This window comes from Falco peregrinus, chromosome 4 (genome assembly GCF_023634155.1).
Source record: "Falco peregrinus isolate bFalPer1 chromosome 4, bFalPer1.pri, whole genome shotgun sequence".
Lineage (NCBI taxonomy): Eukaryota > Metazoa > Chordata > Aves > Falconiformes > Falconidae > Falco > Falco peregrinus.
The window spans coordinates 78,983,680-79,001,115 of record NC_073724.1 but is presented as its reverse complement, the minus strand read 5'-3'; the positions used below and the strand labels follow the sequence as shown (position 1 = coordinate 79,001,115).

The following is a 17,436-nucleotide window of genomic DNA, read 5'->3' as shown; positions in this document are numbered from 1 at the left end:
CAATCCTTAGACCACACTGCTCATGATAAGGTATTGCACTTTATCAGTTACTTTATCACTGTGAAACTAGAGATGCAAGTCCATAAGGTAGTGAGATGTCATCTCCATAGAGAAACTTCAGACTTTGTAGTTTACTCGTTAAAAAGAAAACCCTAGGAAATGGTTACCTAGGACATTATTCAAATGGTGAAGCAAAACACTCAACTGTCAGGAAATGCCAAAATTAAGATTTAACATATGAAAGAAATTGAGATAATCATTCACACCTCTTCTGTAAAGCATGATGTCTAATGATGAAAGTATTATATATAAACCAGGCATTATATAAGGCATGAGAACACACATTGCACACCGAAGATAAAGAAAATATTGGATAGATATGCATTTATTCAACTACATCCTCGTCCCCTGTGCTGAATGAGACAGGGTACTGTGAAAAACACACTATCTAATCATATAATTAAAGATTATATCGTGATGCATACACAAAAACGGTTGAACAAAGGTTGGAAGACAACCGTAATTCTACCATTTCCTAATTTTTGAATGCTTGACTTTACAACCTTGATAATGGCCTTTTCCAATAAAGTTTTTGATCTCATAAGAAATATCATCACACGTTTTCCCATGCTTTTGTCCAAGATTTATACATCAGAAATGGAACTGTGTGCACAAGCTTCACAGAACCACCAAAAGTTCCTTTTCAGTGTGGAATTCTTTCAGATAGGTATCTTTCAAACACAAATACAGCAAGAAAGAATCAAGGACTATAATCTGCTGAGATTATTACACTGATTTTGCTTGTTGAAAAATAGTTTAAACAAGTTTCAAACCACCACAGAAAACAATTCAGGTTAGGTTTTCAGGCACATGACTGACACTGTATCTAAGCAATTTTTGTTAATATGGAGGGCAGCTGCATGGCAGCTTTCCCCTACTACTTAGGCAGCAAAATGCACACACTAGGTTCCTGGTATGGGCAAAGAAAAATCATAATTTATTTCCCACTAATCCTCAGTAGCCTTCGAAGGCCTTACAAGTAACTTCATGCAGGACTCTACAGTCAGTGTGTTGAGCTGCAGTTGCTTTCTTTCTCTATTCCTGGATCTGTTCAACATCTCCATTGCCTGCCTTCTCCTTTCTGGGAGGGAAGAAGACAGATGGCCCTGGAAGTTTATATGTGAATGGTAGCTGAGTGGCTCTTTTTCCTATATCAGGAAAGCGTAGTCTGAAGCCATTTAGCATTACACTTAACTGTGTTAATAGGAGCCTACAGAAGAGGTGGAGAAGTAGAAAAAGGCAAGAAAAAACAGTTGATGGGAAAGGGCTTAGAAAGCTAAGGAATAGGGAGAGTAAATAATGGGCTCATTTGGAGAAAGGCTGATAATGTGCTAGAAGGAGGAAAAAAGTATTTGCAGCAGAACAAGGAACTGAGGTATGAAATTTTGACTGATGGACAAAAGGAACAAAATTTGTGCTAGAGGAGAACGCATAGTTAAGGAAAAACTGACGGAGAGAGTAGAGTAGTGCAGGAAAACTTTGAGGACATGCAAAGTGCAAAGTGACTCTTGGAAGACAGATATTTGTGGAAAAAAAAGAAAAAAGACAGGCTTGAGAATTCATGGGAACTGAACAAGGTGAGAAGACTTTAAGCAGAAAATTATGAAGCTGGATCAGAAGCAGCTGGAATGATGGCATGTAGAAATTGGAAATTAATTGGAAGGAAGTAGAAAAGGTACAGGCTGAGGTGATTGCTAGAAAATAGGAAAGAAATGGAGACGACAAATAAAATAGTAGCCTGAGAGAGTAAATTTGGTTAAGCTTCCTATTCTTATCAGATTAGCTTTGGGAGAAAAGCACAAAACAATTTGAGAGCAATTTGGGAAAAGGAAGACATGAGAGGGACACCATATGAAAAGAATGGTCAGTAACGAAGAGAGTGCAGAAGCAGAACGTTTTAAGAAGAGTTTAGATAATGCATAAAGGAAGTGGTGATTAAATGGAATGAAGATGAACATACAGGACTTGGGAGGGAAACTACTAGGAGACAGAAAATTGGGAATGTGACATTTAGAGGAAAAGAAAAATCAATAATGCAGGAAAACAAATTCATGTTAAGTAACCAGATGGAGAAGAAAAAGCCAACGGAAATAAGAAAGTAAGCGCAGTAGTAAATGCCATTGTTCTAGTGCTTAGTAAGAGGTCTGGTAACAAAACAGTATATAAAAGTCAAACATTATCTTTGTATGGTACCTTTTTGTGTGGGATGAGGGGGTCTTGGGAAACCGGATTGGGAGCTAGGCATAGGCATCTAGTGAACCTACAATATGTATGGAGAAGAGGATAATCTGCTTTATTATTATTTTAAACAGAAGCAAGAAAGAAAACATTTAAAACCAGTGTCTACACCAGTTCCTAATAACTTAGTATCTTTTTGTATCTGTTAAAAAATATGTAACTATATTTGATGCCCATAATTGGGTTATTTATTATGATTATATATTAGCATGTTATGGATATTCCAGTAAACTGTTATCTACCCAGTATTTAAGAAAAAAACAAACCCAACCCTAAAATAACCCGTATTGCTTCTTTTTCTAATCTCATATTTCAATTTTTTATTATTGCTTCCATTTTACAAGACTTTACATAAACTAAAAGAGAATCTGAATGAGTGCTTTATGATGAAAAACAGAACATAGCCCCCTTATTTATAAATGTAATTGTCTTTTATGCTTAAATTAGTCCTATTCCTTACTCGCAAAAGTAATAGCTAAAAATATCAACATTAAATATAACTTCAAGTTGACAAGTATTCCCTTATCATAAATTTTAGATACAATCTTTTTTTAAATTATGATTTCTTTATGTAATATTTTCTTAAACGCTGAAAATGCACTTGGTATTTCAATTATTTCACTTCCCCCACAGAATGCTGCAGCTTTCCTACATTTGTTTGCTTAGTTATAGAACTGTATAGCATGATTAACACAGTAAGTTGAAAAAAAATTAATGTTTGTGGATAAAAAAACTATTACCCCAGACATGCTTTGGTACTAAGATAAAGATATATTTTTGAGAGGAATAAGAAAGTCATAAGTATTTCCCTAGGCAGTATTTTTCCCCAGAACCTGAAACATGAAAGAGATAGTATTATATTCTTTATGGAATGTATTGTATATTTTATATAATAATTCTTCTGTAGTGCATACTAGAGGATACTAAACATCATTTACAGATAAAATGTAAGGACATAACTGAAATTTTGCAAAATTGGAAAGGCATGGTCTTTATTTTATATGAAAATTCAGAAAAATGTTGGAAAAATCCCAGTTTCACCCACTGGAGAGCTTTTGTAGAGTTTTGCAGCCAATTCTCCAAGGACCCCATCTGTACTAAGCATGCTTTATACCAGCACTGCAGGAACGAAGCAGTTCTTTCCCTGTAACTCTTTCTCCTCATTCCTGCAAACAATTGCCAAGCTAAATACTGAAGTAAGAACAGAGTGCTCTCAGTGCTTCCCTCCCTGACATCCAGGCAGGTGCAGAAGAAGATTCAGAATCTGTACTGAAAGCAGTAGGGAACGTGAGTTTGATGGGGAGGCGGGGCAGGGAGCACAGAGTACAGACAGAGATGTGGTACCAAATAGGAATGACTGATAACAGGGAGTATCAGTGCAGACTGGACAAGAGGAGGAGACAACAGGAAGGGTCAGACAGAGACAAGGGCCTGGGGGTCACTGAGAGAGAAAGAGCTTGTAAATAAAGAAATAATCAGGGTGGCATGAAAGTGGGTTCAGATGAGAATAGTGCAAGAATGTGAAGTTAGGAAAAAAGAAACACAATGTAATGTAGAACAAAGAATGGGGGAGATCAACCATTGACAAAAGCTGGAATTGGAGTGAGAAGGAAGAAACTAGGAGGAACTGAGACAGTGTCACAGATATGTATAGGGGGGACACAGAAAAGGGAGTTTATGGTGAAAAGGAATCTTCTTTCCAGCATTGGAAGTGAACACAAAGGGTCCTGACACTTAGCATTACTCATCTGCTAATAACTATTTCTTGAACTATTTCATAAACCTGCCACCCTATGTTAGTTGATCCACAACAATAAGATCCTACAGTTACGTTTGTGTTGTAGGGTTACATATTGTGCTACATCTAAAGGTTCTGAACTCTTGTATGACAATTAAACTGAGTATATTAAACTGTAAGAAATTACAAGTCTACTTCCTGCTTCTTTTTTCATTTTCCTTAAAAAAAACCTGGTTTAATTACATGTTAAGACTGCAAAGTAGAGACACGAAATGTCAGAATTAAGGTTGCCTTTGCAACATGATCCACTGTCACGATCAGAATACACCACTGTCCAGTCTTCAATTAAATGATCATCTGTGGATTTATTTTTTTTTTTAACCTGCACCACCCTGGACAGAAGAATCAAGGATAGGTCATCATTACTGAGAATGGTGCCTTTAAGTCCTTGATTTCATTCATTGCAGAAATGCAAATATATGAAATCAGCATAAGTAGGCAAGATAGATGGAAAAGAACAGATAATCATGGTTAAAAAGCTAAAGTGCTGTTCCTATGTAGTTTGGGTCCTTTAGAATACATACTTCCAAAATACTCAGTAATTATGAGTTGTTCATGTTATAAATATCCAGCTTGGTATCTCAGCCAATAAGCAAAACTGAATTCAACAGAACAGTAATTTGAATACACTGAACACATTTGCCAAAAATGCAAGGTATCCTGAAAAATTAGGTCCTTGATACTTGAAAGTTAAGCAATTTATCATCTTAATTTGTCTGTGACTATTTCCCAGCTTTCAAGTTGGAATTGTGGGAACGCTCAGAAGCTCAGGCACTGCAATGACTAGAGTGAACAGAATGGCCTCCCAAGAAATTAGAAGTCTGTCTTTGCACCAAACAAAATAACAAAATGACTGGATTAAAACAAAATGACATAATGACTGGATTCTTACTAAACTAATTATGTCAAATGGTGCTTTGAATAAGGCATATATTTTAAGGGAAGGAAAGCAGGATTCTGGAACAACAAACCTGATAACATGTACCCACTTCTCAGGCAACATTTAATCTGGCATATTCCAACTTCTGAGTCATTGACTTTGCAGACATAACTTGCTTTAAATCTAAACATTTTTTGTTTATATACATGTGCTTGTATTTCATAAGAATTTATTGCCTCTTTTGTATTTTTTTATATGCTCAATCCATTAAAAGCTTGTTGACTCTTTATTCTGTTGTTACAGCCTCCTTGTGGCACACCAGTAACAACTCTTTAGGAGTTAGAAAATGTGATTATGTAACACACAGAAGATGTCAAATGATACTGTTAAGATGATTGACTTCAAAATGCAAAATAAAGGCAATTGAGAGTGATTACTGGAGCTAATAATTTTAGGCTTGCCTCTGAAAAATGCACCTTCAAATACACAATATTTTTATTGTTTAGAATTCATGTAAGTACATTTACCCTGTTGATTAGAGAAGACGTTATAACATAAATACTATCTTAAAAATTTGCTCTTTACTAATATCTTGGTGTTTGCAATATATATACATTTAGATTAACAGAGAAAGAAATATGGCTTTCTTTAGTATTTCATGTATAAATTTACTTGACAGATTTGTTTTATTAAAATGTAAATAATGGGAAATGGTAAATGAAAAATCCAAGAAAGGAATAAACAGTTTATTTATAGCTAATGCTCAGAGTAGGTTATTGAAACACACCTTTCAGTAACTGCCACCGAATATTAGCTATGAAATTCTCATCAGGCCTTGAATGTCATCAATTAGATTTAGCTATTTTTATAGTTAAAAGGCTCAAAATGTTTCAAATATACCTTTAAAAACATTGTTATCTCAAATGTAATCATACATATTCACAAAAACTGCATTCAGCATGTCTGAGATTCAACCCAATATTGTTTTAAATTAATTCTTTTTTTAATTGCACTGTATAAACAGAAATGACCTATTAATTTAAAGAAAATCTATGAGCACAGAATGTATTCTCTCTTATAAACAAGCAAGATGAACTTGACCTTGTTTGAACTTGTTTTGATGTGGCCCAGATGGTAGGCTACATGCTTGAATAGCAGTCTAAAGCTGAGGAAAAACTCATATAGCAAGATCTAGATTTATAGCCTTTTGCAAATTCCTACCTTGTATTGTCCTTTCAGCATCTGTTCTGCCCCCGCTGCGGTCAGCTTCTATCTCTGGGGTCAGGGAGTCTAAAAACACAGAAAGGTATCACTGACACATATTTCATTTGATTCTTATAGCCCTTTTTACAACCTGTTACTCCAATGCTGAATTACAATACAATCAACCTTTGTCATTTTTTTTAATGTTGAACAATGACTGGAGGCCAGGACAATTTTTTGTTAGACTAGGAAGATTAATGAGCAATAGATTTTTCAAGCATAAAGGGGGAGGAGAAAAAGAAGAAGAAAAAAAAATTGACTTCTCAAGCTAATAATATAAAAATGTCCTAGTTTGAACATTCTCTTCAGTGAGTTTATTTGCATATACTATATAACGTAACAAAACAATAGAGGCACCACTTGAATGAAGGAAAGGGATTTTCTTTTTTTTTCCCCTTCCATCATGTTATAAATTTTCAATATAACAAGCTTCTTTTGGTACTTAAATTGAAAGTTAATGACACAGAGGGAAAATCTGGCTTCTCACCATTTAGGACCCTGAGACTGTCTGTTGAAGCTGCCTGTTTCAGTGTCTGCTCTGCTTGCTCCCGTCGTTTAGTCTCAAATTCAAGTGCTTCCTGCAATTTCCTCTTTGCCTTCTTTTCCTTCTTTAGCCTTTTCTGAATTATTGCTAGGAAAAAAGAAAATTAGTGTTCTCAGATTTGGATCTTAAACTTGGTTACATGTTTACCTATTTAGAGTCCTGAGAAACGCTAGAACTGTGAGAGTTCATACAAATTGATTAACTAGACAATACCAATTTAAATTACTTGAAATTCGCTGGAATCACACTGGGATATTCTAAAAGGTACGGTCCTGTAATATGATATTGAAAACAGTAGGTGATATTCAGCTAAAGCATAATTTTTATATATAAGCAGAAGAGAATTTGTGAATGCCCAAATCAGAAAACCTTGGTACCAGCAGCGAAATGTACTTTTTACATTATCTAATGTAGATAAGCCTCTGTCTCTGGATGTGAGGTGGTTTTCTGGGATTTAGTCTACCATTTTGTTATTGCCCATAGGACACAGTTAGTATGCACACAGCAACGAAGTTCTCACCTGCCTGCCTGCCTGCAGCTTCTCTCCCACAAGAAGGAGATCTGGCTGCTTGGGTGCCCAGAGCTCAGCCCCCACCCAGCTGTGGTTCTCATCCCTTAAGGAAAGGTCTGGAGTTTTCTAACTCCCCTGCAAGCTGCTGCTTCCTGCAAGCTATCTGACCTCTTGGTGCTCGGTCTGTTCCCCATTTTATTCCTTATCCACGTTTCCCTTTGTCCTTCCCTTTACTCTTTCTTGCTCTCTGTCAGCTCCTGTCCCATCAGCCAACTAACCCTGAAGAACTCATAGCAAATCCTTTACAGTGCTGGATGCCCCCACCAAGTAAGTATTACTTTGCTTTGTCAAGTGTGAGGAAAAATATTAGGAAAGGAAGGAGTATTTTAAAATTAAGCATTAGAATGCCCTAATTTAGAAAAATGTTTTCCTTGTATCTCTTCATTTCAAGTTTTACTAGGAAAAGGACTGCAAGGTCAGGATGAAACTTCACCACAATTTTATTTCCTATGTTACTAGTGACTTACAACCACAAAGGTAAGACTTGCATGATCCCTAACAGAAGGAACATATCACAGGTTATGTTCCTGATGGGAAAGGATAATGTGACCCAATTTGTCTACTCAATAAAAGCCAAAGTGACCCTCTAAAGAAATCATGCAAAGTTGTAGACCATATCATTACCTCCCCCAGCACACCCCAACCCCTCCTACATAGCACATTTAGAGTTTTCAGGGATGTGCATGTAAGAAGCTTATTTTTCATAAGATCTTCCTGGATAACCCTTTCCTGGAGAGTCTGTCATTTTGACATTAACTAAAAAATGACCTACTAAACTACTCACTAAAGAATTCTTTGCACACATGAAAATAATTCTCCTTACCAAAACCAGATACTAGGTGATACTAGGTTTGACTGCCAAGATCTAGCCCTGTATCTCACTCCAAAGTAGCCTCTCATACATGTCAAGGGATGAACACTGGAAAAGGTAAAAATATACTTTTACCCGTTCATAGTCTCCATTTCCAGTAGTCTGTGATGGTGCTGTCTTTCACAAAATGCAATATTTAATTGATATGCTAAGAATAACCACTTTTTGGGCAACCTTGGATATTTTGTGTTGCTATACAGAACTGTTCAGACACAAAATGAATATAAGCACATACTCTGTAGTCAGAATAGCTACATAATTTACATCCAAGACTTTGGAATTTTGGTTCTTTCTCATTTTGTATAGTACCAACTACTTTACAGGCTAATTAGCTTACACTATCAAAGAACATCTAGTATCTATACAAAGGCTAAACTAAATACATTTTGAATCATTGCATGGTTTTAATGTTTTCATTATAAGTACTTTGAAAGTGATTGCAATAAATGAGAAGGAAACATATGTTGCTTTCTGAATTAAAATGTCATCATGGCTGACACATTGTAGATGTGACTACAGCAGTCAGAGCCAGAATTAGCAAGCCCTTACTGTGTAGCTGCTCACAGAAGAGATATTATCCTACTTTCACCAGTTGATGAGACACATCCTACAGCCTTAGGAATCACTAATTGGAATATTTACAAAGAAGGAAGGAAATAGTACAGTAAATAAGCAGCTCTGTAGAACATGCAGTAGAAGCAGTGAATTTAATGTTAAAAAAATGGCAAAAATATTCAGATGTAGCCACTAAAGAAAAAGATACTTGACTTGTGTTAACGCAATGAGCAAAAGACAGATATTGCCTCATCTGAAGATCCCATTCACCTAATGTGTTTTCACCTGTATGCAACACAGTGGCTTGTGTTTCTATGCTGTAGCTTTTACGTGTAGTTCAGTTTTTTTCATATTGTATCTCTTAACTGAATAGGGATATGGTACACTTCTCCCATCTTGTTCATGCTTCTGTTAACAAATCTGAAATTTTCTTTAAGACGTGACACTTGCTATATGGAAAACTAATAGCAGGTAATGCCTCCTATGCATTTTTCTCCTTTGGTTGAAAAATAAATTCTCACAATAATTACAATCTGGCCTTACTTTTTCTCTCCTACTTGGATCTGTTAATTTCAAAGAATAATCAATTACTTTTCTTTCTAGAAGTATCCACTAGCAAAGACAGTCATCCTCATTATATTCACATTGCTGCATACCACCATTAACTGTTCAAATGCATTCCTCTTTGGTCTGACTCTTTTACCAGTGCAATCTCATCATTAGAGGGATGCATATAAAAGAGCAGGTAATGCACCATGCTGAAAATAACATTAGCAATTACTTCAGTACCCTGAACAAAATAAGGGATTATCCCATGATCTTTCCTGATATATAACTTTGAATGAAATTCATTTTAACTGCTCAAAACATGTGTCTAGTCCAGTCTAGTCACCTATATTCTGTCTGGAGTTAAAGAGAAGAGAAAGAAGTCTTCACGGTGTAATTGATGCCACTCACCTGTCTGAGAACAGGAGGTACAAACCCCTTTCTTTATTGACCAGAAAGGAACTTATACTAACTTAAAGGAGGTGCTTAGCTTTTACATGGCAAAACTCAAGTAAGGTCAGATAGGTCCCCCCAACCTTTTCTATTGTGCGTGTGATTGACTAAATCTAAAAAGGAATATATATTTGAGCAGTTGCGAGACACAAAGGTTGAAGGATGTAAAAAATACCTGAGCTCTTTTACAAAACTAAAAGTGTAAGCAGTGCAATTGTACTGAGCTAAATAGGCCAGCTGTGGACAAAGGAATGATTCATTGCACAGCTGCGATAATTGTTAATAGCAATAGTCTTTAAAAATGTATTCTCAAAAGTTACAAAAGAGAAATTAATGATGTGACAGTCCTACCCTTTGATGGGTCAAGGCATGAAACAGGATTACATTGTGTCCTTACTTCTAGCACATTAGTTAAAAATATAATGCTACTGAATGTGAATCCAAGTGTTCTCAGGATTCCGTTATAGCTGGTTCCAAGAAAATTAAACTGGACAAGAAGAGAGTTATAAGTCTAGCCCTGCAAAAATACATATCTGACTTGTCATGGTCTGTGTTAAACGGCAGGTGAGCCCCAGAGGTTAACTGTCCCTTGCAAAGTAATTAGACACTATTAATGGGCAAGACATACATATACAGAAAAATAGACCCATAAAGAAAGATGAGAACATGCTCATAATGCAATAGTTAATGCAAATCACTGTAAACTGTCTTACCTTTACTAACATGTATATACTTTACAGTGGGCTGATGCTGATACTTGAAATGCTCATGCTACTGCCTTATGGAGAAGAACCTTAACTATTCCTTCTATAAACATGTTTTTGATCTACTATGCATTATAAAGAGTTTATATATTACTATTATCTTTCTATTTATTACATACAGTTTGCCTAAATATGCAATGTATGACCCTACCACAAAAGAAAAGACACAAAGGTTCCTAAAACCTTGCAGATTCTTAGATTTGCTACAAATTCTGTCTGTATTAGGTAGCTATCCTTATTCATAACAATCACAACCTGCCAAAGTCTGTAACAGCAGCTACAGTAATTATAATTGTGTTGTGTATTACAAATGTAGTAAGTAATATGTTGAGAAAAAGGAAGGTCCTTGTTCTAAATCTCATGCAGATCCTATGCAGGATCAGGCAGGTTGTAGAACTTCCTGCATTGCTGTCAGCCTGGACATAACACAAGGTAAGGGGGAAAAGCTTTGATCAAGGTGTTTGATAAAAAATTTGGTTTTCTAAGGAAATAATTCACAAGTTGTTTGTCTTGCTTAATTAAGATACCTCTGTTCTTCTGCTCCACAGCCAATTGTTTTTCAAGTGTTTCCCTCAGTTCTCGTTCCCTGAAGAGCTCCATCTTCAGTTCTGTCTTTTCCAGTTGGACCTGTTTCTCTTGAGCTCTGGCATTGTCTATAGCAACCTTTAGTAGACCCTGTTCAAAGATAAAGTTCAATAATGTTTGAAGAATGTTAGAACAGCTGACATAATAACTAACTTCTGTTATTTTTGCTTGATTAGTCATGAGATTTTACAAATGAAATAACCCTGTTACTGGGTCAAAGACTCCCAGTTATCAACAGCAGATTTTTACTGGAATGAATTTTAACAGGTGGGAGAAAATCTGTAAAATGCTGGGAGACAAGTTTTCCCAGAAAACACAAACTCACCATTGACTGTGCATATAATTCATGTGAAAAAGTTACAGGGATAGGTTTGATCTTTGTAAGAGATAGAGACAAGCCTACATCAGGCACTTGTCTGTGATCAAAACAAAAATCTGTCCTATTGAAAATGAACTGGCAGTCTCACAACTGCATCATCCACAGAATAGCAAATTTAGTCTCTAGCACAACTCAAGCCAATGGAAATTACCAAGGGAGAAAGGCTCTTTCAAATGCTTGCCATTTTCTCCTTATTGTTATTATTATTTTCAAATATTTTCACGTTCCATAGAGTTGCCAAGGAAGACAGGGTTATTGGGATGCTGAGCAGAGGACAGTCACAAAACAGGAAGATACATCAATTTTTAGAAGTCCATTATCTGACCTTGTACAATTGTTATCTCACAGCAGAGAACATAACACAATCATCTCTCAATTTCTTGACCTGGGATGGTTGAAATAAACTCTGCCGGTTTTTGTTATCGTATCAGGAAGGAATAATTCAGCCTATTCTAAACTTGAGAATTTCAACTTCACAATTCCTCCTTTTTTGCAAGGAAACACAAAGATCCCAACACAGCTAATAACAGACAGTTAGGACACTGATAGGGTATGAAAAAGAGGAGGAGAAACAGAATTGAAATAAATTAACATGGAGAGAGGAAATATTTCCTTTTCCATTTTGCACAAGCCTGGCCATCAGGCTCTTAGGCATACAGCTGAATCTCTGCTTTTGAAGCTATCATAATACAGTAGATAATTAAGCATGGATATGTGTATATGAACCACTATAGATATAAACTTAACTCTTCTGTATCCTAGGCAAGTCTCCTCATAACTTAACTGTTGAGGTAATTTGACTCAACATAGATTTAATTATTGATATAAAGCAAAATATGCCAGCAAAAGAAACCGACGAGTACTCTGCAATAGCCCTACTAGGGAGGCATTCAGCTAAGATAAAAGGTTCACACTCAAGATTCAGTTTCAGAACAGCCACTCTACAGACATGAAATCATGTCCCCCAACACCCAAGTAAGCCTCCTCACCCTCAGGCATGCTTCCTAAATTGGATTCTAGGTTGCATGTTTTTTCACTAAAATTGTTTGAAATATCTCCAAAAAGGAATGGAAAAAGAAGTCAGCATGATGATACTTGAGAAATGGAAAAAAATAATTTTCATGAGTGTTACTCCGCACATTTATCAGACTAGTCTTCCCAATGTCAATGCCTGCTTTGAAATTTGTGTCCTTCAGACTCTTCATTTAAGTCTCTTTTCAGAGTCTGTTATTTTCAGTACTCCTCATCTTCATTCTTAACTAAATTGTTGCCTCAAGTGTTGTCTCATTCAGAGCTTAATGCTTTGCAGCTCTATATTACACTTTAATCTATTAAAGTCCACAGGAGCTGAAAGAACACAACACCTTCCGACTGCAAGGCCCAGACGGTCACCAAAACGATAGACACTACATAAGTATAGAACCACATTTTAAAATATCTAACAATGGTAACACAACAAATGTACTTAGAAACATGTTTAAAGTTTTAGCAGTTTTCTTTAAGAGAATCAAATGCTATTCTAAAATAGCTAAACCACAATGCTATTTTGTGTTGAATGTTACACCTGTATGACTACTAAAGAAAACCACATAAAGCTAAACATAAAACTCTACAGACATATGTAAAGTAAAACAAAATTTGAAATATTTCTAAAGACTTTCCAATCTATTTTTAAAAAAAGTTAATATCCACCTGAATTCTGTTCCCCCACCATATTCTCCTACATTTACAACCATCATAAACTATGTCTTCTATATGGGATGCATTTGAAATAGTAAGAAACTGAAGTAGGAGTTGTTTATCAATACCTGCTTCTGGCTCACACTTAAACTCCAGAATATTTTAATCTCCTCCAATTCATCACTTACTGGAACATGTGACTCATCCAAATCATTAATAAACCAGATCAAGTGAAATTACATGAAAAGTATTTGTTGATGAAAAGTGTATTGTCAAGTAAGTTTAAAGCTGCAAACACTCTCCTCCCAAATTCTTACAATCCATCTTGTTTAACAATAAAATCGAGCTGTTAAAGCAACTGCCATCTTTACTCAATTCAACTACATTCATGTACATGTTTCTTCTTCATCAAGAACAAACAATTAGTAACAAATGAAAGAGATCATTACATCAAGTGCCCTTTTAGATCACCCCAATTAAAACTTTAGTTTAGCTGTATTTTAATTCTAAGATACCAAATTCTAATTTTCTGCTCTGATTGCTCTTGTTGACTTATCTTTGAAAGATGTACTCTCAGTGCAAAGCCTAGAGATTATTTAGCAAGATGCCAATGTTGGCACCACTTAATGTGTTGATTGGTTGTATTATCAGTAGCAGTTTAAAATAAATTACTATTAAACTATTATTGTCCTTGGCTGACAAAACACAATATTTTGGTGTTCTTTAAAATAATGCTAGTGTGTAACATTGATGTGTGTAATTTTATATTAAGAATTGCTGCAAAGTATGAAGCTGCTAAAAGCATATTACATTTTCCATTGAATTTCTGCACCACACTTCCTCCCCCAACCTTTCCTTTTTTTACACTTGGTAACATAGCTAACAGTAATACATTACCTATTGCTGCTGATTATGTCTGAAAAATATTAACTTTTTGGAGCCAAGACCCACTAGGGACTACTTACAAGCTACACAAAATTAAGTTTCGTTTTTAGAAGTTAAATCAGTGCACATCAGTAGGCGTCCAATGTGAAAAAAGATCTTCACTAGAGCCAAACTGATGCATATCAAAAGTGCTGTTGCTGCCAATGACAGCTCTAATGCAAAAATACTGGAAATATTCAATGCAGAAGGGGGTGAGAAAAACAACTGAAAAGTAGAGCTTTCAAAAATCATCAGTGCCCCTCGGAACAGGAATGCCAATTTCAGAGTTGCATGAAATTCTATTAATTCTCCCAGTGGATCAGCTGTAAAAGATTATACAAAATACAGTATGTCCAACTTGTATTTGCTATGGCTAATCCTCTAACTTGATATTAAATCAATATGCTGCCAATGACAATGGGAAATACAGTGCAACAGGGGACATTAGGAAAAAGAAAATATTTCCCTTTAGGGAAGGTCAGATGTTATGGAGGCTGGATAATGATAATTGTAGTGAACATGCTCAGGTTCCAGATTTGTTTTTAATACAGTATGGCTCTATCTGGAGCCAGGCTTTAAACATGGCATGCCATTCTTCCCCTCTGTGTCATTGCTAATACATTTTTCATTCCAATGCAATGTCAAGAATGGCCATTTTTTCCCTGGAGATTTACAGATCATTCTGATTTTGTTTGTTTACTTTAATGCACTTGTTTTAATAGTTTTCACTGATAAATACTTCAGAAATCTTCCAAATAAAAAGTAAAGTTGATATATGTTTGATGTTTATTCCTATTCTCTGATGTATCCAAAAGGACCATCATGTCAGGGCAGTCTACTGACCCTATAGAAATTAAACATATATCAAACCCCAGCTCAGCCTTAACACCAGTATTACCCATCACTGTTTTTAAAAAAAATGCAAATAATGTGTTACCTATTTTGAAAGAGGTGGAGGGGAAGGTATACAGAAGCTCTTTCTCTTCCTATCTACATCTAGCGTGTTCCACCTAACATTACCTACACAGTTATATGTGACATCAAAATGGCCTTACAAGTTAGTCTGATGGTGCACCTACAAGATCATATCCTGCTTCCAACAATCACCCACAGTGAGTGTAAAAGAAAAGCTAGAAGAATAAGGCATGCACACAGTGAAGCTTTCCTAGTCAAACCTCCTAGCTTCCAGAGATTTGTAGCTCCCGGGCTTCCTTTTGCAATATTAGATATTCATGGTGAAAACAATTCAAAGTAACATTGCTTCTCTTTTAGTCAGGAAATTATATATAATTTGAATGCTTTAATCATTAAAGCTTCTAGTGAAAGGCTCACCAAAAAAATTAATATATATATTTTTAGTTCACATTAGAGGTTAAATTTTGAATATTTACTATTTGTAACTGACTACTGGCTTATAACATAAGCAAGGTAAGATAACACAGCTTGACTGTCTCTACAGATGACTCCAGAAAGACATTTTTAATATCTCAGATTAAGTATCTCCGTCACAGGCAAAAGCATATTGCACAAATATAAATGACATTTTAATGCTTTCTCTGAAAAATAAAATCATTCTCTTGAATTTTAGAGAAGACAAATAACATGAAGTAAAACTGAAATTTTTACTTTATTCAGCATTTGCAATATTTTTCTCTTGTGTATTTAGTCATAGATGGTAACAGTGCAGGAGACTCACAGCAATAAAGCCAGTAGTTTGTTTTGTTTTCATAGGGGAATTTAGTTTGTAATCATGCATTTCTTTTATTAATATCAATGGGATACTTGCAACTTATTTTACATATCTCTTTAAAAATACTTAGCAACAGGACTGTGTCAATACAATACAGTCTTGATAGAAAGATATAGCTATCAGGGTGCAACTAATTCATCCCTTAGATATTAATGGAAATCCAGCTCAGCAACAGTAAAGATTCATACTCTAAAAGCTTAAAAGAACACTACTATTAACCAAGAATATTGCAGTATCATGAAAGGCTGTGGCTGTAACATACTTTGGCATAATAGGACCATGACTCAGAAAGGTGAACTTAGGCAAGGGGTACAGAAACATCTTTAGCCTTCTCACTAGCATCCCACACAGAATTTTGCTGTGACCCACCTTCCATCACCCTTCATCCTCCCTGCAGCTGCACATAGACTTCCAGCATTTAATCTGGAAGAAATCAACAAATATACATTGGGAGGGAACAGACATATCACTTCATTTAAACTCTCTGGGGAAATTTATTTTCTCTTCCTTTTAGATGTGCAGATATACATCTGAATAAAAATATATGTCCCCAATCTCATTTCTATATTTTATGTGTGTATTTGTTTAATTATATTTTGTTAATTTATTATTTGCATTTCAGCAGTCACCAGCAAGAAAAAAAAAAACATTGGTTGTTCTAAGTATTGTATACTGTTACTATCTCCTCTTTAGATTAACAATTAATTAAACGTATTTTTGTTTCAATTAAAGTATTTATGGAGAAGTAAGAAAAACATATATACAATGTACAAAAGGAAATAAACCTAACCACCAGCCCCTGGTGACAGCAACAGCAAATAGGCTTGTCTAACATTTGCCTAAAATTACAAATTAGTGATTAGGGGCTATCCATTTAACTTCAGTATGGGTGAAAGACACAGACTCACTTGTGTTTAGTGGCCAATTTTAGAGGACTCGGATGTCTAAAATGGAAGTATGTATAGTTAGGCACCAAATCAATAACGTAAGCTCCGCAGCACCTGAAAGACTTTTAGCACATTTTTTCAAATATCAGAAGTGTTTAGAAATATTGGTTCACATACCCAAAAACACTGTCCCCATGGCAAGTTTTACGATCCTCCTTACCCTGACAAAGGTCAAAATTAGAGCTCCTAGTACCCATACAGTACCCTAATCCTGTCCTATTTTAAACCAGGACAGGCTCTACAGCCTCTTCCGGAGGTACCCAAGGTCAATATTATGCAGATCCTCTGGATCCTGCACCTCACACAACTGAATATGCACAAGGGGATCACAGCACAGATATCTACCATCACGTTCATGCACACTGGTGTAGCCAGAGGCTGCTTGCCTATGTATTCACATGGCCATCATATCCCTAAAAACCAGGCAACCTCCACTACCACATGTGGTAGATTGTGCATGCACCGCAGTTCCATGACCTATCAAAGATGTATACTTGCCTTTCACAAGCAGACATATACCTTTTCTAGAAAAGGAAACATCCATATTTTTGTCATGCATGACCCTGAGGAAAAAAACCCAGCGTTTACCAAACCCACTCATCTACCATTTGGCTAGATCTCTCCTATT

At 35.7% G+C, this 17,436-nt stretch overlaps 1 protein-coding gene across 6 annotated transcripts in view; it reads right to left on the bottom strand.

Moving 5' to 3' along the window:
* DACH1 (dachshund family transcription factor 1) overlaps positions 1-17,436 on the bottom strand; it is a 370,149-nt gene that overhangs the window by 30,234 nt on the left and 322,479 nt on the right. For 4 of the 6 annotated variants that reach the window (XM_055802571.1, XM_055802572.1, XM_055802574.1 and 1 more), the window contains 3 exons: positions 11,071-11,218; positions 6,727-6,870; positions 6,198-6,266 (listed from right to left, as the gene is read on the bottom strand). In XM_055802571.1, coding sequence (XP_055658546.1) covers positions 6,198-6,266; positions 6,727-6,870; positions 11,071-11,218 — 361 coding nt within the window. Of the gene's footprint in view, positions 1-2,253; positions 2,321-6,197; positions 6,267-6,726; positions 6,871-11,070; positions 11,219-17,436 lie in introns of all 6 variants that reach the window. The other 2 variants (XM_055802573.1, XM_055802576.1) reach the window with 1 other exon arrangement.